At 40.1% G+C, this 27,933-nt stretch overlaps 2 protein-coding genes across 4 annotated transcripts in view; one reads left to right on the top strand and one right to left on the bottom strand.

Annotated features, from left to right (window-relative positions):
• Positions 1–1,419: 1,419 nt before the first annotated feature.
• Eif2s1 (eukaryotic translation initiation factor 2 subunit alpha) lies at positions 1,420–17,727 on the bottom strand. 2 transcript variants are annotated; one of them, XM_004837368.4, is made up of 9 exons: positions 17,607–17,727; positions 17,200–17,437; positions 12,545–12,786; positions 10,591–10,670; positions 10,328–10,479; positions 5,540–5,646; positions 4,955–5,052; positions 4,027–4,170; positions 1,420–1,969 (listed from the first exon to the last, which is right to left on the bottom strand). In XM_004837368.4, the coding sequence occupies exons 3-9, from the start codon at positions 12,783–12,785 to the stop codon at positions 1,844–1,846; spliced, it is 948 nt and encodes a 315-aa protein (XP_004837425.1). In that variant the 5' UTR covers position 12,786; positions 17,200–17,437; positions 17,607–17,727; the 3' UTR covers positions 1,420–1,843. The 2 variants fall into 2 exon arrangements, with proteins under 2 accessions (XP_004837425.1, XP_004837426.2); XM_004837369.4 differs by lacking the exon at positions 17,200–17,437 and having other exon boundaries at positions 17,479–17,704.
• A 54-nt stretch (positions 17,728–17,781) lies between these two features.
• Atp6v1d (ATPase H+ transporting V1 subunit D) overlaps positions 17,782–27,933 on the top strand; it is a 28,629-nt gene continuing 18,477 nt past the window's right edge. For both annotated transcript variants that reach the window (XR_002390541.2, XM_004837370.4), the window contains exons 1-3: positions 17,782–17,984; positions 23,012–23,129; positions 26,787–26,866. Coding sequence is in view for 1 of the 2 variants with exons in the window: in XM_004837370.4 (XP_004837427.1) it covers positions 17,944–17,984; positions 23,012–23,129; positions 26,787–26,866 (239 nt within the window). In the remaining variant the exon portion in view is untranslated. The remainder of the gene's footprint in view (positions 17,985–23,011; positions 23,130–26,786; positions 26,867–27,933) is intronic.

The following is a 27,933-nucleotide window of genomic DNA, read 5'->3' as shown; positions in this document are numbered from 1 at the left end:
TTACGGCTTTTGAAGTCTAAAAATTCCAGTAAACAAAAAAGTTCAATTCCCCTGGATACAACAAAGGAGCACCAGTTAGATTTTGGAAACATCTTGATGCTATGAGTTTTATAAACCTGTTTTTTGATGTCTCACAGACAAAAGTAAGAATTATGTGCCAACCTCAAGTACATCCAGATTCCCTGTGGCATGCTGGTGGGTGGACATGGCTCCCTTTTGGAATGGGCTATCTTTAGTTAGACCATTGGATTAAAGTTACAGGCTGTTAAATAAGGGACAAACCTTTATAAAGGTCATGAACTATCTACGATCTCCATCACATTCTTATTTTCCAGGGCCTTTTTTTCTTGCTATGCTGCCCAGGTTGGCCTTGATGTGGGTTCAATCTGTCCTCATGCCTTTGCCTCCCAAGTGGCTGGGAGCGTAGGCAAAAACCAGCATTTCCAGCTCTAGTACCTTTAATACTGAGTGAAGTCTAGTCCTGCATTGATTAGGGTGGGTTAAATTTAATGTTTTAATAGCTATTCCTAGGGATAATAATAAATAACTGGTATTTCAAGTATTTTTAGATATTAAATCTATAGATAAGCATACTAAAGTAACTTGTTATTTTCTATACTCCCAATCCCTTGCCCAGTACTGGGGATTAAACCCAATGTACTCTATCACAGAGCCATATTCCCAGACCTTTGAGACAAGGTCTCACTAAGTTGCCCTAGCTGGCCTCAAACTTATGATCCTCCTGCCTCAGCCTCCTGAGTAGTAGGGATTAAGAGGCACACGCCACCATGCCTAGCACAATTTTCTACACTTGACTACTATAGGTGTAACTTCAAATGATGTGTTACCTGTAAAATTTTCTACATATACTTGAAAAATAATTTGTTCTTGTTAAAAATGATGGAAATGAAAAAAAAAAAAAAATCACTGTAACTGTTCAAGCAGATCCCTGTTCTAAGGAGAACCAAAGACATAGGTGGCAAGACAGGTACTTTAAAGGAAAAAATTAAAAAATCAAAAGCTGGGAGATGATGTTAACTAAATCAAAATAGCAGCATCTTCTTTAGAAGAAGAAAACCCTTACCATCTTGAATTGAGAAACTCAAGGCAAGCAGCTTAGAATACCACCAAGGCCCCAGTGTGACAAATTCTCGTAAACCAAACTATCTTCAGTCTTGAATAGGTAAAGGCACACAACAATGTAATCCTTTAATTGCATTTAAGGCTACCCCCCAAGAGTCAATTTCACTATTATTAAAGTTAAAATACTTTCTCTGAACTCTCCTTTTGAAACGGTCTGTTGTATAGGTCCACTGACCACCTGATCTTGTATTTCTACATCTAGATTAAAGATAACAGAGTTAGGGTCTTAGCACTCAGAATGCTTTTAACTGGTGACAAGAAGGAAAAAGCCTATAATTAAATATCCCAGAAATTTATTTGATGTTTGGTTGAATACATTTTATATAGAAAGATTGAGATTGTTGTTTGCTTTGGGTGCCTCTGGTAAATCTCATGGAGGCACTAACTACAAAGGGTGCCAATCTGAAGATATAAGAAATGGAAATCACAAGCCCAATTTTAGGACTGTTCTTAGCTAAAGATTTGTATCTCGTGAAATCAAGCCACTCCCTTAAAAAATGCTCAATGTGTTGGAGCTACTGTGTGAAAACTGCTGACATTTGGGAGGGCATTTCATGTTCTGGTCTGCTGGAACATTTAAATACTTGGAATAAAAAATATTCAGCTTTGAAGTTTTCAATACTGGAAAACTTTCAAGTCTAGAGTTTACAGCCAGGAAGGACCGCTTCGTGTTCCTCAAATTGGGCTGTTTCCCACAAAGTTAATCTTCAGTTTTGGCTTCCATTTCTTCTGCATCATCATCTCCATCCACTTCTGCATTTTCTCTTTCAAGCCTCTCCAGCTGCCTCGCAAGTTCAGTCTCGTCTGTATCTGTGACCACTTTGGGCTGTGGAAGTACAGGCATAATTTCAAAGTGAAGCAGTTAAACATACAGAGTCCGCCGAAAAAATATATATATCAGGAAAAGAAAAACTTGCATAAATATTTCAATACTAAATTTATTTATTTTGGTACTGGGGATTGATCTCAGGACCTCCTGCTTGCCAAACAGGTGCTGTGCCACTGAGCTAACTCCTGGGTCTTCAATACTAAATTTATTGAGGAACCAAGAGATTTATACAAGTTACTTTTGGCCTCTACAATTATAAGAGGTGCCCAAGGTGCCCATTCACAGCCAGACATTTATTAGTATGGCGAACTGCTGAAGTGTGTATGCTTTTTTGGTGGACTCTGTACAAATCCAATTCAATACTATCATTGTCAAGTATTTTATCTTTTTCCCCTCACACAACTGATACTTATCTCAGACCCTTCACACTGAGCCAATATCCGCAGTCTTTTGTTTATCTTATTATTATTATTTTGTCTTTTTGGGACAGTCTTGCTATGTAGTTCAGCGTGGTCCTGAACTCACTATGTAACCCAAGGGCACCTCCTGATGATCTTCCTGCCTTAGCTTCCCAGGGTGATGGGATTACAGATGTGTGCCACTATATCTTGCTCTAATTTTAACTCTTACAGAAGTACTTTCCTCTCTAACAAATCTGTCAAATTTCTTCACTTTTGAGTGTTGACTTATTACTATTGAATTCTATTAGCTAAAAAAAATAGAAGAAATTTATGAGAACAAGACTAAGGTATAAGAGAAAGATGTTTACGTCAAAATGGAACAATACATTTTTGTCATCTTTATAAGCTAAAATGAACTGAATATACATAAAATAATCTCAGTGGCTAAAACTTTTAAGACCACGAATAAATTACTATTCTTTTCTAGACAGCAAATCATATGCATAGATATACATGCATGTGTGGAGATTAGGTTTTGTTCTTGTTGAGATGAGATGACTGGTTTGTTTTTTGAGACAAGGTCTTGCTATATAGTCCAGGCCAGCCCCAAACTTGCTATGAAGCCCAAGTTGGTCTTGAATTTAAGATCTTCCTGCCTCAGCCTCAAGAATGCTGGGATTACATGCATGTGCCACCATGCCTGGCTGTTATTTCTAATTCTGATCAAATTTTTAAGCATGTTACAGTCAAATCCTAACAATAAATTTTTCAGCTGGGCATGGTGGCAGGTGTCTGTAATCCTAGCACTAGGAAGGGTGAGGCATGAGGATCACCATGAGTTCAAGGCCAGGCTTGACTACAAAGTGAGACCCTGTCTCAAAAAACTAAAAGAAAAAAAAAAAAAATCTCAGTTTTATTGTTTATTTCTCTTGCTGGTGGGAAACCCCCCCCCATACCATTGGTGATCAGAGGCCTGAATGCCCATCCTACAATATGACATTCCAGTAGTAATAATTCTTGATTACCTACATAAACCCTTTTTAGGAACCCTCTCAATCCTTAGCAAATTTATCCTAAATTTTGTTTTTTTGGGGGGAGCAGTACTGTGGATTGACCCCGGACTGCCTTACTGAGCCATATCCCCCTCCTCTCTTTAAAAAAATTCTGAGACAGGGTCTCACTCATTTGCCCAGGCTGGGCTTGAACTTGCAATCCTCTTGCCTCAGTCTCCCTGGGTACTGAGATTACTGGTGTTTGCTACCAAGCCCTGCTTTAATTTTAACTCTTAAATATTTTCCTGCCAGGTGGTGTTATACACCTATAATCCCAGCATTCAGGCGCTCAGGCAGGAGGATGTCCATGAGTGCAAGGCCAGCCTCAGTTACATACATAGTGAGTTTCAGGCCACTCTGAACTACATAGCCAGACCCTCTCACAACCAACCAACCAACCAACCAACCAACCAACCAGATGAGGAAGAAAAAAATGAAGAAGAAAAAGAAATACTTTCCTTTCTAACAACTCTCTTACCTGAGCAAATTTATCTAGTTTTAAAAGGCAGTGATCAGTTATTTTAGAATAAAAATCCTTTAGATAATTGAAGTTTAAAAAAAATTTTTAAGAACAACGTAAAAATGAAGGCACTGATCTCACCTCCATTTGAACATTGAACACACCCCTCTTTTCCTCAATCTTTTCTTTGATAACAGCCATGGCTTGATTGAGAACTGAGAGGCCTTCTGTTCTCTCCAGGGTTGTTGTGGTCATCACGTACCGAGGAGGAGCTATTAGATTAATCTATAAAGTAGAAAGACAAAAATTTGATTATGAATATACTTACAGAATACAACTACTAGGATATTTTAATATTTGTACATTAATAAGTCACCCCAAAACTCATCTCCTAATTCTGTAGGTTAGCAGTTTGGGACCAACTGCTAATGCAGCAAAAGCTAATTGGTATGAAGAATGATGAATTTTGGGTGTCTTTGGTGGCTAAGCTATAGTCATCACCAACATAATAGATAACTGTCTCTAAATTGATGGAAAGAAATACTTACAAGAGATTCTGAACTAACAGCCATCCTGTTTATTTTACTGCTATTGGAAGATCCAGATCAAACTGTATATAAGTTGCACATGTATAGCTGACAGAATAGCTTATCCTTTTCAAGGTGCTGTAAAAATTTTGGGGCCCTGGCCCACTCGCAACAGGAATTCCCATCTACTATGATAGCAGCGACAACAAAAAGCCACCACATGGTCACAAACATTTCTCAGAAACATCATCACTTACCTCTGCTCAATTAAAAACAAAACACTTTCATTATGAAACATAGTTCTTTTTCTGTGATGCTGGGTATCAAACCCAGAGCCTTGCACATGCTAGGCAAGTGCTCTACCACGAAGTTACCCTCCTAGCTTAGGACCACCGGATCATTTAAAAAAAAAAAGCTGGAGTGTGAGTGTTTAGTAACCCTGGGTTCAGTCTAGAGCACCAAAAAAGGGGAAAAAATTAAAACCAGGATATGATTTGTTTAGGTGGTTATTTCAGCAGAGTTGGAGAAAACTGACAACTTACCTTAATGGGCATGGTCTCTGTTGAACAATTCAAACCTGCTCTCAGGGCTTCTTTCACAGCATCGATTCCTTCATAGCCATAACAAGCCACTTCAATATCTAAAATGACAAAGGTTCAAAAGCTGATGCCAACAAATGCAAGAAATATTTAAAAATTTGTAAGAACTAGAGATGTGGCAGATATACTAGTATTCAAATACTCCTTGTAAAAGCTTTTATTATCCTAATTAGAAATCAATGACTAGCTATTAATTTTCATAATTAAAAATACTAAATAAACCTATCTTCTCATGTATAGCAAGCCACCTAATTGTGAAACTATAAAAGACAAAAGAAATTTAACACTTTGTCCAGAACTGTTCAGAATCGCATAATCTTTGGCCCAGCAATTCCTTTAGGAGTTTGTCTTGATGCATAAACATGTGAATGTGTATGTGTAAAGGTACTAATCTGCACTATATTTTTGTAACTGTTAGAAAAATTTATAATTACTGATATAGCAACGTATTCTTCAGCAAGTCTCATTACATAACAGCTTTTGTGGTGCATGCAAAATATTTTGAAAATCATTTAAAAAGTCATTTACCTGCTCGAATTTTGACAGCTTGTGGAGTCAAACGCCTATTAATATTGTTAATGAGTACCTCCCGCTCATCTTCATTCAAATCTAAACTATCCAAAATAGACGGATCTCTAATTTAAAACAAGACAAAAGGGCAAGGTTACATTACTGACAATTGTGAAACCAAGCACAGCACACCACAGAATAATGCACATAACAATAAAGCATTGGCTTTAGTGTCAGAATGAGCTCAAATTTTAGTTCTGCACTTTTAACTATGTGTATTAACCCTTTCCAAACATGTTTCCACATATGCACAATGAGGATGAAAACCATGTACCTCACAGGATTGTTTTAAGTATTAAATAAGATAATGTCAGTAAAGTACTTAGCAGTACATAATAAGCAGAAAACACCCAACTGATTATAGAAGACAAACTCTAAATATCGCTAAAATAAGCAACTTAATCCCTTCTCATACATGTGACATCCAACTATATTTAAGCATTCCCATATCATTAACAGTCATATTTCAAGGATTCTATAATCTAGCTCAAAAAGATATAATTTATACAAATAAAAGAACATCCATGGGCATCAGAGAGGGAGTGTTAGTTCCAGTAACTGGGGTCAGGAAAAGGTGTATGCAGAAAAGCAGCATCTCCTCTACCTTTCTTGAGTGCCACGAGACAGGCATCAGGGTCACAGTCTCTGGCATGTTGAACAAAGGAAAAAAATGACTAAAAGAATGGGGGTTGGTTAAGGAATGAAAAGTGACAGAACCTGGGTGCAGGGAACTAACTTTTTTTTTGAGACAGTCTCACTATGTAGTTCAGGCTGGTCTTGAACTAACAGTGCTCCTCTTGCCTCAGCTTTTGGAGTGCTGGGAGTTATAAGCATGTACCTCCACACCCAGTGGAACAGTCATTTAGCTAATACAAAGTAACAAGAGGACAAGCCAACAGATTACAAAGGAAGACAAATGCACAGAACACAGGCAAAACAGATAAAAAGATGTTTCAAGTTGGCTGTGGTGGTGCACACCTGTAATCCTAGCACTTGGGAGGCTGAGGCAAGAGGATTGCCACAAATTTGGGGCCAGCTTGGGCTACAGAGTGTGTTAAAGGCCAGTTTGAACTACACAGTGAGACCCTATGTTGAAAAACCAAGGAAAGAAGAGAGATGACAACAGGGCTGTAATTTGTATGTCTTGCTGCCACGTGGCTATGATGTGAATTTCATTGTCTGATGTTAAATAGCTAACCATGGGTGGTTCAAGCCAGTGGAAATATGTTTAATAGCCTCACTAATAATCAGGAGCATTCAAATCCAAAGATACATGCAAAAGGAAAAAATGTGATATATGTACCAAATGTTGGCTGCTGGATGTGTTGGCATATGCCCTATAATCCCAGCACTCTGGGAGCCAAGGCAGGAGGATCACCAGTTCAAGGCCAGCCTGGTCAACTTAGTGAATTATTGAGACCTTGTCTCAAAATAAAAAAACAAGGTTCTGGTGATGTAACTCAACCCAGGGCAGGGCCCTGGGTTCAATCCCCAGCACCACAAAACAAAACAAAACGAAATGAAACAAAAACAATCAAAACCCAAATGTTGGGGCTGGGGATGTAGCTCACTGGTACAGCACCTGCCTGGCAAGCACAAGGTCCCAATTCCCCAGTACCAAAAAACCCCCAAAAACCAAAAAACAAAAACCCAAATGTTGGTGAGGATGAGGGGCTATAGGAGTATCTACACAGTTGCTGGAGGGAATATAAATTACAGAATCAATTTGAAAAGTAACTTGGCAAAATCAAATCAATTTAAAGGTGTATATATATAGTCATTCCTAGGTACATGTCTCAGGAACTCTCAAATGCATGCACACACACACATATATGCATAGATACTCATCACAGCCTTGTTTGAAAAATGGGACAAAAGGCCAAACTAAACTTGTGCCCCTTGGTACTGGGGACTGTATCCAGAGCCTCACACCTGCTAGGGAAGCAGTCTACCACTGAGTCATCCCCCTATCCCTTTTTATTTATTGTTTAAATTTTCAGATGATCTTGTCAAGTTACTCAAGCTGGCCTCAAACTCCTGCCTTAGCCTCCCAAGTCCCTTGGATTACAGGCATACCTAGGCACTAAATACTTTTGTTTTGGGTTTTTTTGTTTTGTTTAGTTTTTTGGATTTTTTTTTTGGTACTGGGGATTGAACTCAGGTCCTTGTGCTTGCACAGCAGGCGGCGAAACCACTGAGCTAAATCCCCGGCCCGTTTTTTTTATTTTTGAGGCAGGGTCTCCCTTTGTAGTTCAGGCTGGCCCTGAAGTCACTTATGTAGCCCAGGCTGGCCTCTAACTCGCAATGATCCTCCTGCCTCAGCCTTCCGAGTGCTGGGATTATAGGCATGCGCCAACATGTCCAGCTTGTTTTTGGTTTTGAGACAGGATCTTGCTGTGTAGCTCAGATTGGCCTTGAACTTGCAGTGATCCTTCTTCCTTACCCTCTCGAGTGCTGGGATTATAGGCATGTGCCACCATGCCTGACTATGTTTTTGAATAGGGAAATAGACAAAGTATATTCTCAGAATGAATTGCTATATAGAGATTAATAAAGATGAAGTAGGTACACATCTTATTAACTCAGAGAAACCTGACTCAATAAGTCTTGTAAGGCAAAATACATGCTACAGAAAAATACAGTAACATTTTAAATATATAAATTATTCTATATGTACTTCATGCATACGTATATAAGTTGTGCATCCTTTATCCTAAATTCTTGGGACTGGAAGTGTTTGGGATTTTTCAGATTTTGGAATATAGTGGTACCTCAGTTTACAAACAACTTATGATTTTGGGGAAGATGGATGCATTTATGTTTGTGTGGGGAAGATGGCTGTGGTTGTGTTTGTCATCCTATGCAGAGTTTGTGAAGGAAAGCAAAATTTGCCAAATGCTTTAGTTTGCAAACCAAACTGTTTGCCAAGAGAAGCATTTGTGAACTGAAGTATTACTGTATTTGCATGTATAGAATGAGGTATATTGCGGAGGTACCCAAGTCTAAACATGTAATTCATTTATGTTTCATCAATACCTTATACACATGTCCTAAAGCTAATTTCATAACATTATTTTTAGTGTGCCTGCATTTGACCGTAATCTGTCATAGGAGGTCAGGTGTGGAATTTTCCACTTGTGGGATCATGTTTGTCCTTAAAAAGTTCCAGAGTGATTTCTGTGTTAGGGATGCAAAACTTGTATATAGTAACATCACAAAAACAAATAATAATGATATACATATTATTTCTATTTAAAAAATTTTATTTCTTAATAAAGAAAAAATACGAAGCACATGTGGCAAAGAATCAGCATTAGTTAAATCTCAACAGTTGCTACCTGAGAAAGGAAGTAGAAGAGTTTAAAGGGAATAACATATGCCAAGGCTTATTGTTAATGGATATAGAAGCTGAAGAGGTAAGCTGGGGGCGAGGTGCTAACAGTAACCCACAGTAAAATATATACTAATGGCCCAGGAGTGTAGCTCAGTGGCAGAGCACTTGCCCTATGAATGTGAAATCCTGGGTTTGATACTGAGTTTAATTCTCAGCACTGCCAAACCAAACTAAACCAGTATTGAACATACCAGCTAAGAGTGAGGCAACAGAAGGTAAGAGAGCTAAGAGAGAGAAAAACAGTAGAGACTTGGGTTTCTTTTTTTTTTTCTGGTACCAGAGATTGAACTCAGGTCCTTGAGGTTACACAGCAGGGGGCAAAACCACTGAGCTAAATCCCCGGCCCAAGACTTGGGTTTCTGAGGAAAAAAACTCACTAAAAGCACAAAGGATGTGGGACAAAAGTGAAGGACCAGCTGAGTTTGGAGACCAGGACTGTGCAGTGGCATCAACCTGGAAGACTTTTTTCATAGTAGCACTCAGCAGTCTAAAAGTGCAGAGAAGGCAGGCGCATCAATCTAAGGCTGGATGTAACAGAAGGAAAAGCAGGGCAAAAGCTCATGATATTGTTAAGAAAATTATTGAAACGATAACTTCTGGTGTTGTCTGTGCTGAATAAAACAGAAAATGCAGGAAAGGGTGAAATACACACACACACACCCCCACCCACCCCCAGCAAAACAAGTTTGGAACCAGATCCTAATACATAGGAATTCAAGAACAAACACAGTAGGACAAGGTAAATGGGAGCTGGAAGGATAGGGGACTATTGTATTAGAAAGTACAGAATATATAAATTAAAAGTTTCAGAGACAGAGCAAGCCAAGTATGGTGGTGCACACCTGTATCCACCAGCATCCGGGAGGCTGAGGAAGGAGGATTGCTGTGAGTTCAAGGGCAGCCCAAACTACATATATGGTTAGATCTTGTCTCAAAGAAAGAAACAAAGAAAAAAGCAGAGGCAGGGCAAATAAAATGACCTGGAGTGAGGCCATAAGGAAGACTGACTAAAGTGCCAAGGTCTACAGGTCAAAGGAACTGAGGTAAAGAAAATTAGAGGCTGCAGTTTTGGATGCAACACCCACACACATCATGAAGTCATCCAGGATAAGAATGAAACTAGGAAATGCAAATTTGAGTAGCTTGAGATGAAACTGTATGGGTTATGAAACCATGCAACTATGGTATATGAGACTCTATAGACATCATGGCCTTTCATACTGAGATAGTTGAATCTAAATTTGGCAAGGACTTAATACATGATGTTGTGTGATTAAATGCCAGACTATCAACCTGTGTGCTGGACCCAGCAGCCGATATATAAAGCAGAAACAGAATCAAGGTGTTCTTACGAGACTGCATGTTTAAATGCATCGTAGGCACCATAACCAGGTCTCTTGTACTTGTCATCGAAGACCCAGGCAGTCCTCTGGAACAGGCTTTCCAGCTGCTCGTCCTTGGTGTATTCTAACACCTCAGCAACATGACGAAGAATGCTATAAACCTACAAACAGAATGAAGAGAGCAAGAATTCCAAGATCAGAGTGATAACAAATGGTGATTTACTTATTAAACACACAGATAGTGGACTAATTTGTCTCAAAAATCAACTTACAGTTTTGGACTTTGTGAATTTGTCCTCACATTTGATTGCTTCCTCTGGAGAAACTCTTCTTTTTGACAAATCAATGTATCCTATGAGAAAATTAAAAAAAAAAAAAAATCTATGTTCAAGTGCTAGCATACTATTGTGAGCAATTTTTACAAATAAATGAAGTGTTTGATTGACAAGCTTATAATTATTCTCTATTAAAGTCATATCAACAAAATATTGCATAAGAAGAAATAAAAGATGAGAAATTCTGATTTGTTCTTAGGAATGCATCTTTACTATCAGGTAATTATATATTTGCTATTACTTTGTTGGAGGGAATTAACAATTTTGAATTATCTAAATGAAAATTAGTGAAATGCCTCTCCTTTCTTTTTTGTTTTTGGTACCGGGGATTGAACTCGGGTCCTTGCGCTTGTGCAGCAGGAGGTGAAACCACTGAGCTAAATCCCCGGCCCCCCTTTTTTTTGATGCCTCTCCTTTCCAGTTTTCCTTTCTGAGCTTCTGAAGAGTAGGAACTCACTGATTTAAGAGGCTGTCAACAGTTTTTGTTTTGTTTTTTTGAGACAGCGACTCACTACGTACACCAGAACAGCCTCAAATTCCCAACAATCCACCTGCCTCAGCCTCCTGAGTGCTGGGATTACAGGTGTGCTCCAAGCCTGGCAGTTTTTTAAAGGAACATATTAAAATTGCCATCTCCTGAGTGACTACCACATCCAAGTGATGATGACAGGTGTTTAACTTAAGGATCTCATTGAATCCTTAAAATCCTGCATGGTAAATCCTCTTTCCCACAACTCCTAACCCTTTTAATCTGAAGAAACAAAGAGAAATTAAGCAACTTGTCAAATAGCTAGAACATGGTGGAAGTCCACAAACCTTTGCTTGGTTAGAACTCACAGTACAATGCTAAATAACAGTCGTGAGGGAGTATCTTTGCCTTCTTCTCCATATTGAAGGAAAGCATATTGTAGTTTTTTTCCTACACAGCTTTCATCAGATGAAGGAAATCCTATTGTATTTCTAGCTTACTGTCTTTTTATTACAAATGGGCAGTGAGTTTTGTCAAATGCTTTCTTGGTATTATTTACATGGTAAGATTTTCCTCATGTTAGTTACTACACACTGACTTTCTATTTCAGATTCTGAGCATTTCTTTAATAAACTAAATGTATGGTTTATTTGGGGCAAGTGCAGCACCACTGAGCTAAATCCCTGGCCCCTATGTATGGTTTATTTGGGTGTGGTGGCACATATCTATAATCCCAAGAGACTGAGACAGGATTCCAAATTCAAGCCCACCCTGGACAACTAAGCAAAACCCTATGTCAAAATTTACCACCCAGTGCCTATTTTCTTGTTGAAGAATACTCTTATAACCACCACAAGCAAAAAACTGTCAGTCCTCAAATCATAATACAAAACGAGTTTCTTTGTAAATACAAATTTTCATTTCACTTGGGCAAATACCTAGAAATGGGATTGCTGGATTGTGTAGGCTGTATACCCCCCCTCCCCATCTAACCCATAAATACTAATCCTGGGATGTACTAATTAAGTACCACTAACTTAAAGAGGTCTTGCTTAACTGGCTAATTAACAGCCTTCTCCAGTAAGCATCCTTTTCATATGTAAAAGAGTCAAAGTATAAAATTTTTTCTGAGGCAATATACAACTGAAATTCATAAGTTTAAAAAAATTTAAAAAAATTTTTATTACTTCATGTTTACAGTACATGATTACATTCATCTTAAGTAGTTGGTACATGTACACAGCACATCTTTTTTTGTGTGTGTGTGGAGGGGGGTACCAGGGATCGAACTCAGGACTTTGAGGTTGTGAAGCAGGTGGCAGAACCACTGAGCTAAATCCCCGGCCCGACACAGCACATCTTAATCCCTCCCAAGTAACTTAAATCTGAAATTTATATTTTTAAGATATTGTCCTCACTTACCTTTTTCTTTGTCCACTCTAATGACAACCACACATTCATTCCTGCCAATTCGAATGAGTTTGTTTATAGAACGGATACGTCTCCTGGATAATTCACTAAGAAGAATCATGCCTTCGATATTGTTGTATTCCAGCAAACTGACATAAGCTCCCATTTCAGCAATGGACCTTACATTCACCATCACTACATCTTCCACCTCTGGAAATTTGTGTTGATAAAATCTACAACTTAGACCTGGCATTCTGTAATTTAAACAAAAGACTCAAATTCAGGGTCCAGTTAAGGTGAAAACAAAGAAATGTCAGTTTTCCACATCTTGCCACTGAAAGAACACAAAAGATAAAAGAAAATATAACTATTAGTCTTCTTATCTCTTTAAATGTCTTAAATGGTACTAGAAAATAGATGAATATCCAGGAAGCAAGTTTTAATTTTTTATTTTGCTCTGTATTTTTCTAAGGCTTGCCAGCAGGCCTTTGCCACCAGTTTCAGAGGAATCATAAAAAAATAATGACCTTCTATAAAGTACTATGAGAACTAAGGATTAAAGGAATACCTCAAAAGTAAAACAGTATTTAAATCCTACCACTTTAAGAAGTACCAAACGATGGGAAGCATAACTACTGTTATAAACCTTTCAGCAAAACCAAAGCTACTCTTTTCTTCAAGTCAGCTAAGACTGCATGTTACTCCCCTGCATATAAAGAAGAATCTTCTGACTACCCAAACCTCAAGCAACCGAACAAACAATATATCTAATCTTTTTTTTCGTGGTGCTTGGGATTGAACCCAAGGTCTAGAGCATTCTAGGTAAGTACTCTATTGCTCTATTTTTAGGTATACCTAATCTTGAAAACAGCTTCATAAATCTTCACTTCTAAAGAGTTCAAACTTTTCTTAACCTCCAGATATTAAAGATATTTAAAATTATCCCCTCTGATCCACCCAACCTAAGGTGGGAACATCCCTTTTATGATCCATGAGTTGGAAATCATACCATGCATAGAAGTATATTTTTAAAAGGAAGTTCTCAGACTAATCATGGCTGATGATTTCCCTATTTTTCTATTAACCTTAACCTATTTACTGTTAAAGGTCAGAAGATGGGACTTAAAAAGCAGTGACAGAGGGCCGGGGACTTAGCTCAGTGGTTCTGCCGCCTGCCTTGCAAGCGCAAGGACCCGAGTTCGATCCCCAGTACCCCCCCCCCCAAAAAAAGCAGTGACAGAGCTGGGTGTGATGGCACACATCTGTAATCCCAGTAATTGGGAGGTTGAGGCAGAAGGACTGCCCTGAGTTCGAGGTCAGCCTGGGGCACACGGTGAGTTCAAGGCCAGCCTGAACTACCTAGTGAGTCCCTGTCTCAAAAAACCAAAACAAAAACCCCCAGAAAAACAACAAAACAAGTCAGTGGCAGGATTTCAAAGTCTAAGACAAAATTTGGGAAAAAAGGCTGCCAATATCCGATCTTAGAAGTAGATTAACTACACTGGGTACACTGAAACATGCCTGTAATTCCAGCACTGGAAGAGACGAAGGCAGGAGGATAGCAAGTTTGAGTTCTAAACAGGCAACTCAGAGAGACCTTGTCTCAAAGTAAAGTAAAATAAAATAAAATGGACCGGGGACATTGCTTAGTGGAAGAACACCCCTAGGTTTGAGTCCCATACCGTGGGGGAGGGTGAGAAGTAGATCACATACATCCAACATGTGGGATACCGGAATTCTGTTTAAGTGCAGTTTAAGGACTTCTACTTGGCACCCACATATAGAGTCTGCCCAATGGGAAGAAACATGTAGGACTTATATTTCTTTTTATTAACTAAGAGTCCTGTATGACCTGGTCACTGCCTGTTTCCTTGAAGTACCACTTTCTTTCTAGATCTCCTCATTCTATAAATAAACTGAGGCACAGGTTGAGCAACTTGTTCTTTCATATACTGATACCCATCAAATTTGGATCCAGAGTCTTTGCTCACATAAATCAGGGTTTTTCCTCTCAATATCATCTATAAATGTTACAACAGATACAAACAAAAAGCAACATTAGTATACATATTCAGCATTGAAGTACACACCACAAATTGGTACAAACTATTAGTATTAATCTATCTTGTTTAACAAAAAGCAATGTATGTGGCAGAGATTGCCCTTGTAGCTTGACAAAATAGGGATTCAGCAAAGGGAAGTAGACACTCAATGGCCAGAATTACATACTAAGAGAAAGCTGAGCTAGTTGTTTCATTTTTAAACAGGGATTTACCAGGGATGGGAGAGCAACTATTGTCAAATATCTCAATATACAGTATCTGTATTTGAGAGCTAAGAGTTCCAAACTGGATATCAAAATAAATCATGTCACGGACATGTGTGGAAGACTTTTAAGAGATTTAATAGATGGTAACCATTATTTGCTTACCAAATTTCTACAAATAGCAAAGGTGATGCTTTTGGGGAGGCAAGCCTGAGTTTGATGTTTAAAGAACACAGAGTAGGGTAAAAGAATCCTGAAAGGAGCTATGAATACTACTTCTTTGCACAAGTCTTTTTGCAATATGTAAATAATGGAATAACACTGATGGTATGCTATTAAGGACAGAAAGTACCCAGTAACTACAAAAGGATCCCTCTCAAAAAAGAATCTGCATATTGACTGATACATTTTGAACATATCACCTTAAAAATGCAAGTAACACTTTTAAAAGTAACTGTTCTTAAACTTTTTTTTTTAACTGTTTTTCTCAGTCACGAAAACAGAAACCACACTGGGATTTATTCAGTCCTTTCTATTATTTTCAAGCATCTGTATTTGGCCCTCAAGTGTTGAGCCAGGCAAGCAGCATGGTGAACTCAGGGAAAAGCACTGAACTTGGGTTCCAGTCTTCGCTCTCCTACTTTCCAGCTGTAGTTGCTTGGGAAAGGCATCCTCTTTGAACTCTGGTTTCTAGTCTGTGTTATGTACCTCCCAGGTTTGTGGAGGGTATCGAATGAAATAAAATACACGTAAAAACATTTGATGCCAGGCAGGGGATTTAGCTCAGTGGCACCATGCCTGCCTCATAAGCACAAGGTCCTGAGTTCAATCCCTGATAGCAACAAACAAACAAACATCTGATGCCACACAAACATACTTTGTAACTTAATTTGCTAAACAATTTTTTTTTTCAGTATCTGCTATGTATACCAAGCACTGCTGAACCAAGAAGATTCTTACCTGAGGAATTAAGTATAGAGCAGGAGAAAAACCTAATATGCAAATAATTACAATATAAGGTGCTATGAAAGAAGCACAGTGAAGCAATCAATTAACAGGGCACCAAAGAACAGGAATATTAAATAACTTGCTCAAGGAAAAAATGCTTAGTAAGTACTAAAGTAGGAACTAAACCCAAGTCTTCTGATATTAAACCAGAGTGTCTTTTATCCAGTCTCAAAACTACATAGTATTCAATATGAAAATACTATAATACTGTTGTGTTCAATGTACAAAACATTATCTAGCTTTCAAAAGATATTATCCAATCTCCAACCTAATATCAAAGACCTTGACTTGTCAATTTTGCCCAGACCAACTGTAGAGAGAACTTCTTTCTTACATCAGTGTGTGGTCAAGTCACATAATGGATGCAGGAAACCCACATTCCTTTCCAAAGTGCACTATGCGTTGGGAAAAGCCTTGTTTAGCTATAATGCTTATTAGTAATGTTCTCTGAATGTTAATTCTTGGTCCAGAGTGCTACACAAATAAAAATTTTAAACTATTTCACTGTGGTTGAAATACGAATTATCACCAATCTCTGCAGGCATTACCATGTGTCAGAAACTACATCTTTTGGGAATTAGCAACTGTCATCTGGCATCACGTGAACTGAAAACAGATTTGAGTTTTATTCTTGAGTAACAACTCAGTCAGTAGGAAAATCAAGACTTCTCCCATAAATTCTTTTCCAAGAAACTGTTTCTTGTTCAGTGAAAAAGCCGTCAAAGTTTTGGGACCTCAGGATGAACACACGTTTAATTCTTAGTTATGCATAATTTAATACCACAGTTGTATTCTCATCATTGCCAAAATACGGCAAATTGATACGAACGGTAATAAACCTCTCAGTGGGACAACTCAAGGGATGCCTCAGTCTACAGAAACCAGAGCGCTAAGGCAACCTGAGCTTCACATTTAACGATAGGTTAATAAATTATCCTTGGACCTGGATCTTTTCAGTATGGTGAGGCCCATCCTACTGATTCTCTGGGAGAAGTACGGTCTGGTTTCCACCGAAATTCAGGGGAAAATTCTGGTAGAACGGCGGATCAGAATGAGAAAAAAAATTCTCCGGGCCGGAAAAAGCCTAGAGCTCCGCGTCCGGGGCAGGGACGGTGTCTGAGCCATCTCCCGAGGCCGCCCCACCTCAAGCCTTCTTTCTCTCCTACACACCGAAGGGGCCGTGAAATCCCCTGGGCCGGCTCTCCGTCACGAGGGTCCTCTGCCTAGGAGGCCCGTGGCAGAACGAGAGGTGGCACTGGTGTCCAGAGACACATCCCGCGCAGCAAGGGGAAGGGAGGGGGTGTTCGCAGGGCCTACCCTCTCTCGACCACTCCTGTCACTGGACACAAACTAAAGTTGGTTCTTGGGAGCACCGAGCTGTGCAATTAATCACCTGAAGTATGTGTGAGCCTCACACTAGGGTCCCGCGCCGGGCTCTTAAGGCCGAGAGAACAGACTTGTTCCACCCGCACCAGTCACCGAGCCTTTTCAGCGTGCGCTTCGCTCAACCCCACCGCGCATGCGGAACCACCTCACACTGCGCAAGCGCCGACGAAGGAGGCCGCTCCTCATCACTAATCATAGAGTCTGGGACATCCAAGAATTAGGATGAATGTCAATCGCAGGAAGACCTGAAAAATACATTTTTTCACTGTCCTTATATTTTGCTAACCTTGAAGGCATGGGTAAGAGGAAGGGCTCTGGTTTCTTATTCCTCAAGAATGAATCCTCTTTCAAACTTTTAGTCAACCATAAGATGGCGCTGTGAAGGATAAAAATGGAGGAAGAGAAGGAGCGTACTTCAGTTGATATGCCTGTGCAGCGATTTGCTCAGTCGCAGACGGGCGGGCGGGGGTGGGACGGGGGAGGTGGAGAAGGCAAGGAGGGGAGGCGAACCGGAATTCCGCAGTGCGCGCGCCTCAACATCCGGGCATCGCCTTCATCCCTCCCTCTTGCCCCTCCGTGACAACAGGAAGCGGAAGTGAAAAATAGGTGTCCCCGCAGCTTCTTAGCAACGCGCGGTCAAGTGACACAATCAGCTGACTCCGGTAGAGGAAGGGACTGTGGCGGCCAGTATTGGAGCTGTTGCAGCCACGATTGCCCGGCCAGGGACCGGAGCTGAGCGGTCATCGTCAGAATGTCGGGCAAAGACCGGATTGAAATCTTCCCCTCGCGAATGTAAGTAAAGGAATAGGACTAGTGGCGCTCATAGTTTCAGAAATGCCTGCCTGGAGCGCGATTCTTCCACACCCGGGGGCCCGAGCGAGGATCCTAGTTTCCTGGACTGATGCCGAAATCTCCCTAGGGTCTTTTCATGAGTTCAGGGCCAGGCCCCCTCTCGCTCCCTCAGAGGTTCCTCCAGCGTGAACCAGACTGAACATAGCGATCCCAGCCCAGAGGAAGGCGCGCGGCCTGCCTGCGTCTATGGAGTTCCGCAGTCCTTACTCGGTAATTGGGTCCTTCCCGCAGCCCACAGTTTAGTGATGAGAGGGAGAAGCCAATAAGGTTTGTAAACTGCTCTGAGAGGGGAAGTTTGCTGCGATGGGAAGAAGATAGAAGGCCCCTGAGTCAAAATGGGGTTGAACCAGATTATCGTAGCATGGGCGTCAGATTTCCTTATTTTCCAAGATGGAAATCAAATGTCACCTGCTGTTGGAAGATATCCGTGAGTTTCTGAAGCACTCCTTTTGCACTGTGACTCCTACACCTTTTCAGACTTCTATTAGCGCTGGTCACATCGTAGATATTTATTTATTGCATAACTTTCCCTCCCACCAGTCTCTGGGCTCCTCCAGGCAGAGAGCATCTTGATTGTAAATTCCTGAAAGATCCACAAAGAATGTTTATTGAATGAACCCGTGTCTTGGAATCTGCTCACTTTCCAACTGGCAGCCTCTTTTGGCCTGAAGTCTTTGTCAAGAGAAATGACAGCACCGTGGTGGTCAGTTTGTAAAGAAAGTTTTGAAGTTTTCTCAGATGTCCTTAACGGCTTGTGAGAGTAAAAGTTTTAAATTATGCTCTTGGGGCCGGGGGATTTAGCTCAGTGGTTCTGCCACCTGCCTTGCAAGTGCAAGGTCCTGAGTTCGATCTCCGGTACCAAAATAAAAAGCTCTCTTTTTTTGTCAGTGAAGAAGTAGAAAGTCAGTTTTGACTCTGACACTTAGATCTTTTTGTTGCGGTCTTTTTGGGGCTGTCCACTCGTAAAAGTTATATTCAAACTCTAAAACTAGATTTTGTCTCTTCCAGGGCAACTAGCATGTAATAAAATGTAGTTTGTAAATTTTTTACTTTCATCACACTGATTTTATTTGTTGTTGTTTTAGACAGGGGTCTTGCTATGTAGTTCAGGCTGGCCTTGAACTCACTATGTAGCCCAGGCTGGCCTCGAACTCAGGGCGATCCTCCTGGCTCAGCCTCCCCAGTGTTGGGATTACAGATGTGCAGCACCATGCTCCGCTCACTGACTTTCCTAGGGCTGATTATTCTACAAGCTAGCTGTGGAGAAAGGTGATAACTGTGAAATAGATAAGGGTCAGGACCACCCTGGGAGATTGCAGAACTCTCAGCACATAATGACTCCTTCCAAACTTCTGCACTGACAGACAATTGAATTCTCAGCATAAGGCCATGTCCCAAGGATGACTCCAGCTGTCCACTGAAATAACTGGCTGGAGGTGTAGCTCAGTGGCAGAGCACTTGCCAAACATTTGAGGCCCTCCCTCTATTCAATCCCTAGCACCACAAAAAAATAAAATATGCACTGCAAAAATAAATGAGAAAAATGCTTGTCTGAAAAAGCTCACAGCTACCAGAAGAATTAAATATTTGTTCTATCCAATACAACATTGATGGATGCCTGACCTCCCTTTCTTAGAGCCCTTATTAAAAAGGGTTTACAGTTGTGAATGTGTACCTGTTAGAAGTATCTCTCTCAAGGATCTGAGAACCTTTCTTAGAAAGTATAGAATCTTTGTTTCCTTGCCTCTCTGGGAAGATAGGATCCTGATTGCCATAACTGCCAGCGAGCAGACACACCTGGCTTCATTGTATTTACACTGACCACCCCTTTGTAAATTTTCATGTTGCCAACTCTACTTGAGGCCCACTCCTTCACTCTGTCTTCAGAACACCCAGTCACCTCTGCACAAATCAAAATGGAGCTCAGCTCTTTGGGCTCCTGTCAGTTGTTAGGGAACAAAATCTCCATTGTTTTAGCTAACGTTTGGCTATGTTTATCTATGGCAGCAGTCAGAAGGTTAACATGTTTTTGTTTCTATCTTGGAACTTTCAAGACTAAGGTGAAAATGAACCTCTTTGGGCTTAGACAAGAAATGATAGGTTTGTGAAGGTGAAAACTGGTATTTGAGAGCCCTCAGCTTGCTGACTGAGGAAAATCAGGTGCTGGAAGTAAATATATTTCCCAAGGCCCAACAGCAGGTTCTTTGTCATATAGTCAGATGTCTTTGATTCAGCTGGAAACAGTCATTGTCCTAGCTGAAGGTCAAACCTTTTTTGGTGGGAAAAAGCAGCTCTGAAATAAGTAAAATGACAGGTTTTTAAAGACCTAACACCAAGTGTGGTGGCCCACACCTCTAATCCCAGCACTCAGGAGGCTGAGGCAGGAGGATCACTGCAAGTTCAAGACCAGCCTGGGATCCATATTGAGTTCAAGGCCAGTCTGAACTACATAGCAAGACCCTGTCTCAAAAAAAAAAAAAAAAAAAAAAAAAAAAAAAAAAGCGGGCCTGGATTTAGCTCAGTGGTGCCCTTGCTGGCCTCGAAAGCACAAGGTCCCAAGTTTGATCCCCAGTACAAAAAAAAAAAGTCATAGGCTAAAAAATGTACTAGTGACTTTCGTTTTACTGAAAGTCAACTTTATAGCACTATCTTGTGAAATGTTGCTTTTACTTACGTACCATGGAAAACAAGTTTACTGGGAGCAAAAGAGGAATAAAAGATTTGGACTCAACAGAAGTCAAGCAGACCAAGTTCTGCTATACCTTATTCTCAGTGCCCAGGCAGGTTGGTAGTTAAAAATTGCCCATTTCATAGAGGTGCCATCTAAGAGGAAATGAAAAGTACTGTGGTAAATTCAGTTTTATCAACCAGTTAACCTGTAAACTTGCTGAAATCTGCAGTAGTAGGATTTTACCTAAATTTGACCCAACTCCGAGTCCGCATTCAGATTGTGGTGTCAACAACGTGGTGTGTTGAATGTATACAGCCGGTCTGGGTGGCTCCCGCCCAGGCTGGACTGAAACAGCTTCTCCTGGTGGCACTGCTGGTGACTCTCAGAGTGAGCACTGCTCCCTGCTGCTGCAGGCGTCTTCAGGAGGGGCCCTTGGCATATTCTTAGTTTGCAGTGGACATAGCTTTGAGCCTTAGTTGGAACTTTGGGTAGGTTGCAGTCAGAAGTCTGTTTCAGCTTCCCACTCAGCCTTTTTTTCACTGAGTGGCTATGAGAAAGTTCTTTCACATTTCTGGGCTTCATTTTTCTAATTTTTCTTTCTTTTTTGGTACTGGGGATCGAACTCAGGATCTTGCGCTTGCAAGGCAGGGACTGGAACCACTGAGCTAAATCCCAGGCCCTCTTTTTTTCTTTTTTGAAGCAGTACTGGCGAGTGAACCCAGGGCCTTCCCACAGAGCTTGCGATCCTCCTGCTTTAGCCTTGTGGTCATGTGTCACCACGCTCATTTTTCTAATGTTTAAGTTCATGTCTAAAATCTCTTTCATCTATAGAATTGTCTCATTTAACCCTGTGGTAAAAGATTTCGGTACTGTTTGTGTAATTAAGAATTTGGTTGAAAGGTTTATCAATATGTACTGTTTTGCAGTTGAGTATAACACCATCATGAAATTATATCTACTTGAATCACTGTAAATGTCTAGGTTGTATGTAATTTATTGTTGTATTTTATTGTCAGAACACTTTTTAGTTATTAAATTTTATCTGGCAGATGGTAGTGAGAACAGAATCAGCAGCTTCTTCCATTGCATGCTTGTCCTTCCTTTGGGAGGGCAGGGCCGTGGTGCAGTGGTAGAACACTTGCCCAGCATGTGCCAGGCCCCAGGTTCAATCCCCGGCACTGCAAAAGATAAAGCAAACAAAAAAACTTTAGTATGGGGCTTCTGGTGGGAGAAAGGTTGAAATAAAACGAGGCTTCACTGAAAGTTTACCTTGTCACTTAGAAGTCTTATATATGCCATTTACTACCTAGAATCATTTACACTTTGATTCAGTGATTGATATTAGGTATTGATTGCCATCAAAACACTTAAATGCCACACTGGTTATAGAAGATATAACAAAGTACAAAAAGTACTAAAGAATATAGTAATAAAAATTCGTATTTTTCACTCAGCCTTGTTTCTGGGAATCCTTTGTAGAGCTATTCTCTACATCTATATAAGCACAATAATTGCTTACTTTAGGTAAGTAAGACGGTGTAGTACAGGAAGCACATGTAGACCAACTTTCCTAATTTTTTTATGACTCCGTATCATTCCGTTATATGGCAAGCCATGATTTATTTAACATTTTAGTTGTTTCTACCCTTTTGTTCTTACACATAATGCTAGAGTACATGTACATGTCCTGTACATGTTTTTGTACACATGTGGGAATAAGTCTATAGGATAAATTCCTCAAAGTGGAATTGTTGGTCCTGAAGGTGATTACATTTCAGATTTTTGTTTGCTGTGATGGGTGTTGATCCCAGGGCCTTGTGTATGCTAGACATCTCCTACTGAGCTAAACCTTCGGTGCCCCAAATTTTGGTATATATTAGTGGGTAGATTATTTTACACTTGATCTTAGCCAGAAGGCTGATAAGCGATGGGTAGATTATTTTTATCCTTAATACTACATTTCTAATGGATCTGAAACATTACATACTATTTTTACTTACAAATCAAATAAGTAAACTATACTGGCATAAAATAAGGCTCTTGATAGTGTTTATTATTTAATGAATACTTATTCCAGATATTGATTATAGAATTGTATTGTAAGTAAATAAACTTCTCATTTATGGAACACTGAGGTAGAAGTCTATAATATTGGCAAACCAGTTAAATTTGCCAGCAACAAATACTTTTTCTTACACTCATTTTAAAGGATAAAGAATAATTTTAACATCATGTCACAGAGGTGCTTTTGTGTCATTTAACAGTGACAGTAGGTGTCTTTAACGTTGTTCTGCAGGGCACAGACCATCATGAAGGCTCGTTTAAAAGGAGCACAGACAGGCCGAAACCTCCTAAAGAAAAAATCTGACGCCTTAACTCTTCGATTTCGACAGATCCTAAAGAAGATAATAGAGGTGGGATCAACTTTGTTGAGCGAAGTATTGATTTTATGAATATCCCAAGGAAAAGCTAGCACAGCCTTGGCATTTTTTTCTTTTCTTTTACTTTTTCCAGTCCTGGGATTGAACCCAAGGCTTTTCATGTGCTAAGAACATGCTCTCCCACAGGGTTACAGCCCCAGCCCATAAGTTTTTGTTATTTTAATTGACTTTTCTTTCAGAAGTAAAAATACTATCACAACAAGTATAACACTGGACAAATGCTAGCATACATGCCATAAAGATTTACGTTTCAGGTAAGAAACCTTAGTTAAGAAAATCCCACCTAATTCTACCTGCAGACCCAGAGCCAAATGTGCCCGGCCCCACCCACTCCTCTGGCCTCCCTGGGCCTCCTTCCTGCTGTGTGTGTGTGTGTGTGTGTGTGTGTGTGTGTGTGCACGCGTGTGTGCGTGTGTCCCCGTGGCGGCCACTCCTGGCCATTGCTGACCACCCAGTTTGGAGCGGCCCCATGTTTATTCCGTCATACCTCTTACTATCTTTATCATAGCATGTGAGGCTTCATGACGTTCTCTTCATTGTTTCCCCCACTAGAAAGTGTAAATTCCAGAGAACAGGAACTTTGTCCTTAGTACTGTATTCCCAGTGCCTGGAATAGAACCAGCGCACAGTCGTCCAGGCTGGCCGTGAGCTTGCTATAGAGCCCAGACTGGGCTTGAACTCACAATCTTCCTAACTCAGCCTCCCAACTGCTAGCATTACAGGCAGCTGCCACCACACCTGGCTTTCTTAGCAGGTTTTAATTTAGTGCTTTTTTCGGTAATGATGTATGAATACAAAATTACATAAAAAAGAAAGATTCTTTTCCTATATCTCTCTTTTCCACCTGATGATCCTTCTCTTATTTCCAAGAGGTAGTTCTTCATGATACCTTGGTTTCTGGCCTCTTAGTCTCCCTTTTTGGTAGCATGCACAAAAGGTACTTCATTTGTAAAGCAGGAATATTATAGACACATGGATGCTTTTAATAATAATAAACATACAGTGGTTCCATGCATACATACCACTCTAACATTTCCTGCCTGCTCCTCTCTCCCTCCTCTCCTGTGGCAGAGCACAGCTGTCTGTGTCAGCATATGACGGTCTGTCCCATTCTAATTGCTGCGTCACACACTACTATATGGACAGTGGAGTTTAGCTGTAACTATCAATGAATATCTAGTCTTAACATGTCTAGTCTTAACAGTTTTTTTGTAGGGGAAACTCTTAAATGCTTTGTGTATGTGTGCTAACATTTCTCTAGAAAAGAATCTTGCAATCTGATCTCTTGATCCAAGGAGAGAGAGAGATATTTATATGTATATGTTAAATTTTACATATGTCATATAAAGATATAGAGATAAAGATAAATACTGGGGATTGAACACATTGGACGCTGTACCACTGAGCTATAGCTACAGGCCCTTTTATTTATTTATTTTTTTAACACTTTTTTTTTTTTGGAGACAGGGTATTATTTTATAGTTCAGGCTAGCCTTGAGCTCACTATGTAGCCCAGGCTCACTTTGAATTAATTTATATTTTAAAACAAGATTTTTTTCTGGATGTGGTGGTACATGGCTATAAGGCTAGCACTCGGGAGGCTGAGGCAGGAGGATCACTCCGAGTTCAAGTCCAGCCTTGACTACATAGTGAGACCCTGTCTCAGAAAACAGTCAGTCAATCCATCCATCAATCAATCAATCAAGGTTTTGATAAATTACCTAGGCTGGCCTGAAATGTGCAGTCCTCCTGCCCCAGCCTCCTGAATATTTGGGATTACCGGTATGCACCACCATGCCCAGCTGTTTAAATTTTTGTTACCTGATAAATTGTCCTCCAAATTGTTATACTAATTTGTGTTCCTACCAAATGGTATAGAAGAGGACTTATTTTCTTTTTGTCTAACTGGGTATTAATGCATGTACTTTTATATGTTGTCCATCTATGGGATTAGAATTGGTCTCTTTTAAATTTGCACTGTTATTTCTGATGTTGAACAGCTCTTCATGTTTAGTACCAGTAATTTGATTTTCTTGGTGAATTTCTTTTCTTTTTAAAGAAGTTCTCTTTGGTGGTACACACCTGTAATCCCAGCACTCAGGAGGCTAAGGCAGGAGGATTGTGAGTTTGGGGCCAGCCTGGGCTACATAGTGAGTTCAAGGCCAGGCCGAACTACATAGTGAGACCTTGTCTCAAAAAATCACCCCCCCAAAAAGAAGCTCTCTTTGGTTAATATGTGTAGAACACTCAAAAAATATTTTCTCTACATCATTTGATTGTCTTTTGACATTTTTTGAAAAATATTTTAATTTTTGTTTGGTCAGATAAAAACAGTTTGATCTTTTTGTTTTGAGACAGAGTCTCCCTGTCTACCCTAGTCAGGCTTCAGACTCACTATGTAGCCTAGGCTAACTAACCTTGAACTCAAGATCCTCCTGCCTCAGCCTCCTCAGTTCTGGGAATTATTTAGAGACAGTCCCACTATATTACCCAGGCTGGCTCAAATTCCTGAGCACAGGTGGTTCATTTGCCTTAGTCTCCCGAGTGACTGGAAGCCACCATACTGGATTTATAGATTTTTAAAAAATCTTTCTCTTTAATATGTCTGGATCCTTTTCTTTTGTGTAGGGTGATGGTGTAAGATAGGGATTTAGTTTTATCATTTTGTAAATGGGTGGACAGTTGAATGATATCTTTATTGTACTAAATTCCCATATAGACCTGGGATTCTTTCTCTTATTTTTTTGCTTTTTGTTTTTTTGAGACAGTCTCCCTGTGTAGCTCAGGCTAGCCTCGACTAGCCATGTAGCCTAGGCTGGCCTTGAACTCTCAGACATCCTCCTGCCTCAGCCTCATGAATGCTGTGATTACAGTGTGAGCCACTAGGTCCGGCTCTGGGCTTCTTTCTGAACCTTCTGTTCTGTTTCTTATCTATCCTAAACCAGGCATCTTTCCTTTTTGTAGGGGTAGATTTTTCAGTACTTGGTAAGCCAACTCCTAACTACCTGACCCAGTTTTTCTTTTTATAAAAAAAATGATTGAGGGCCTGGGATTTAGCTCAGTGGTGCCACCACCTGCCTCGAAAGCGCAAGGTCCTAAGTTCCATCCCTGGTACCAAAAAACCCCAAAATGATTGAATATTCTCAAACATTATGTTTTCTAGCTGTGTTTTAGCATTAGTATGGCATTAGGCTTTTAACTCTAACTTCGGTGAATTTCAGAGGGTAATTTAAGCAGATCCACATGTACCCATTTAGGAATAAAAAACTCTGTTGGTAAAGAATTGGTTTTCTATTTATTAATACATTTATTGTGATGTTTTATTTTGTTCACTTTTATACTGGGCATGGAACCCAGTGCTTGCGTATACCAGGCAAGCTCTTTGCCCCTGAGCTGCATCCCCAGCCCTGTTCTGATGTTTTACTTATTAAACTTGTGGTTTTGCAGCATTGTTACCATAACCAAGACTGTTCAGATTTGGAAATTTTGTTTTATCGTTTATGAGATCAGTGTCTGATACTGATGTACAACGCCTACCCTAAAATACTGATGGTTGTTAAAAGAACTTAAGTAGGTGAGGTCTGACCTAGAATACTTGGCTGAACCTGCTGTGGCTCTGTGCTTTTCCAGACCAAGATGTTGATGGGCGAAGTCATGAGAGAAGCTGCCTTCTCCCTTGCCGAGGCCAAGTTCACAGCGGGGGACTTCAGGTAAAAGCGCAGTGCTCTCCGGTTCATAATTACAGTGAAAGTTTTTTAAAAACTGTAAATGTATATAAGTGTATGTAAGTATTATAGACAGACACATGGTAATGAGAGGGACCACTTGTAACCCCTCTCCTTCGGGCTGTCTGTTCCCCCACAGGGGCTGTCACACAGTCTCGGGCACAGGGTACTTATTTTGTCATCCATTTTCATTTGACCTTGTACCATAAACATTTTTCCTTGTTTTTATGAGGATGGTTCATCCTTCTCAAGGGGTACCATGATATCTTTTCTCAAAATGCTGGATCTTTGCTGTGATTTTTCAGTTTTTTGGAATATTAGACAAGGTAGATTAAACATCTTAATGCATATCTTTTTTTGGTTTTCATTGAATTATTAGGGTAAATTTTTGAGACTGGAATCCATTATTTATTTACTTTCGGAAAACAAAAATTTTATATCCCCAAAGGCTCCTTCCTGGCACAAGTTAATCACCTTTACAGGAGGGGGTGGGCAGGGGAGGGAGGAAGAAGAGACGAGAACCTCAGAACAGAATAGAATGAAGTTCCAGGGTTCCCAGTCAACTTGTCACACATCCATGTAAACCCAGTGTCCTAGAAAACAAGCTTTCTCTCTTGTCTCATCATAGAGCTTGAATCCTGATTGATTTCAGCAGTGTAGGATCCATTATTTAAAAGGCAAGAGTTTCATGGCTTTTGTTGAAGCAGTGTGTGGTTTATAACACATACACAATGGTTTGCAAAATATGCCACTTTATGCATTAATGACGCTTCACATAACTCAGCAAGTTATGTTTGCAGCTTAGTGACATTCTTTTCTGAAGTCACATGGCTAGTTAAGGACAGAAGGAAAAGTTGCTTTCAGGGTTTTAAATTTATTTTTGATGGTATTGGGGAGTGAATGCAGGGGCTTGCACATGTAAGGTGAGCACTCGACCAGTGAGCCACACTCCAAGCCCTTTTTAAAATTTTATTTTGAGACAGGGTTCTCACTAAGTTGTCCGAGTTGGCATAACTTGGGGTCTTTCTGCCCTTGCCTCCTGAATAGCTAGG

This window comes from Heterocephalus glaber, unplaced genomic scaffold (genome assembly GCF_053883595.1).
Source record: "Heterocephalus glaber isolate CG9 unplaced genomic scaffold, H.glaber_assembly_v1.0 deba00001608, whole genome shotgun sequence".
NCBI lineage: Eukaryota > Metazoa > Chordata > Mammalia > Rodentia > Bathyergidae > Heterocephalus > Heterocephalus glaber.
This window is presented reverse-complemented; position numbering and strand designations above follow the sequence as displayed.

Excerpts from the sequence above, each read along its gene's own strand:
- Eif2s1 (XM_004837369.4), bottom strand. Across the intron at positions 5,053-5,539 it reads AGCTGTCAAAATTCGAGCAG|ATATTGAAGTGGCTTGTTAT; the intron begins GTAAATGACTTT and ends TTGTCATTTTAG. Across the intron at positions 4,171-4,954 it reads CAGAGACCATGCCCATTAAG|ATTAATCTAATAGCTCCTCC; the intron begins GTAAGTTGTCAG and ends TCTACTTTATAG.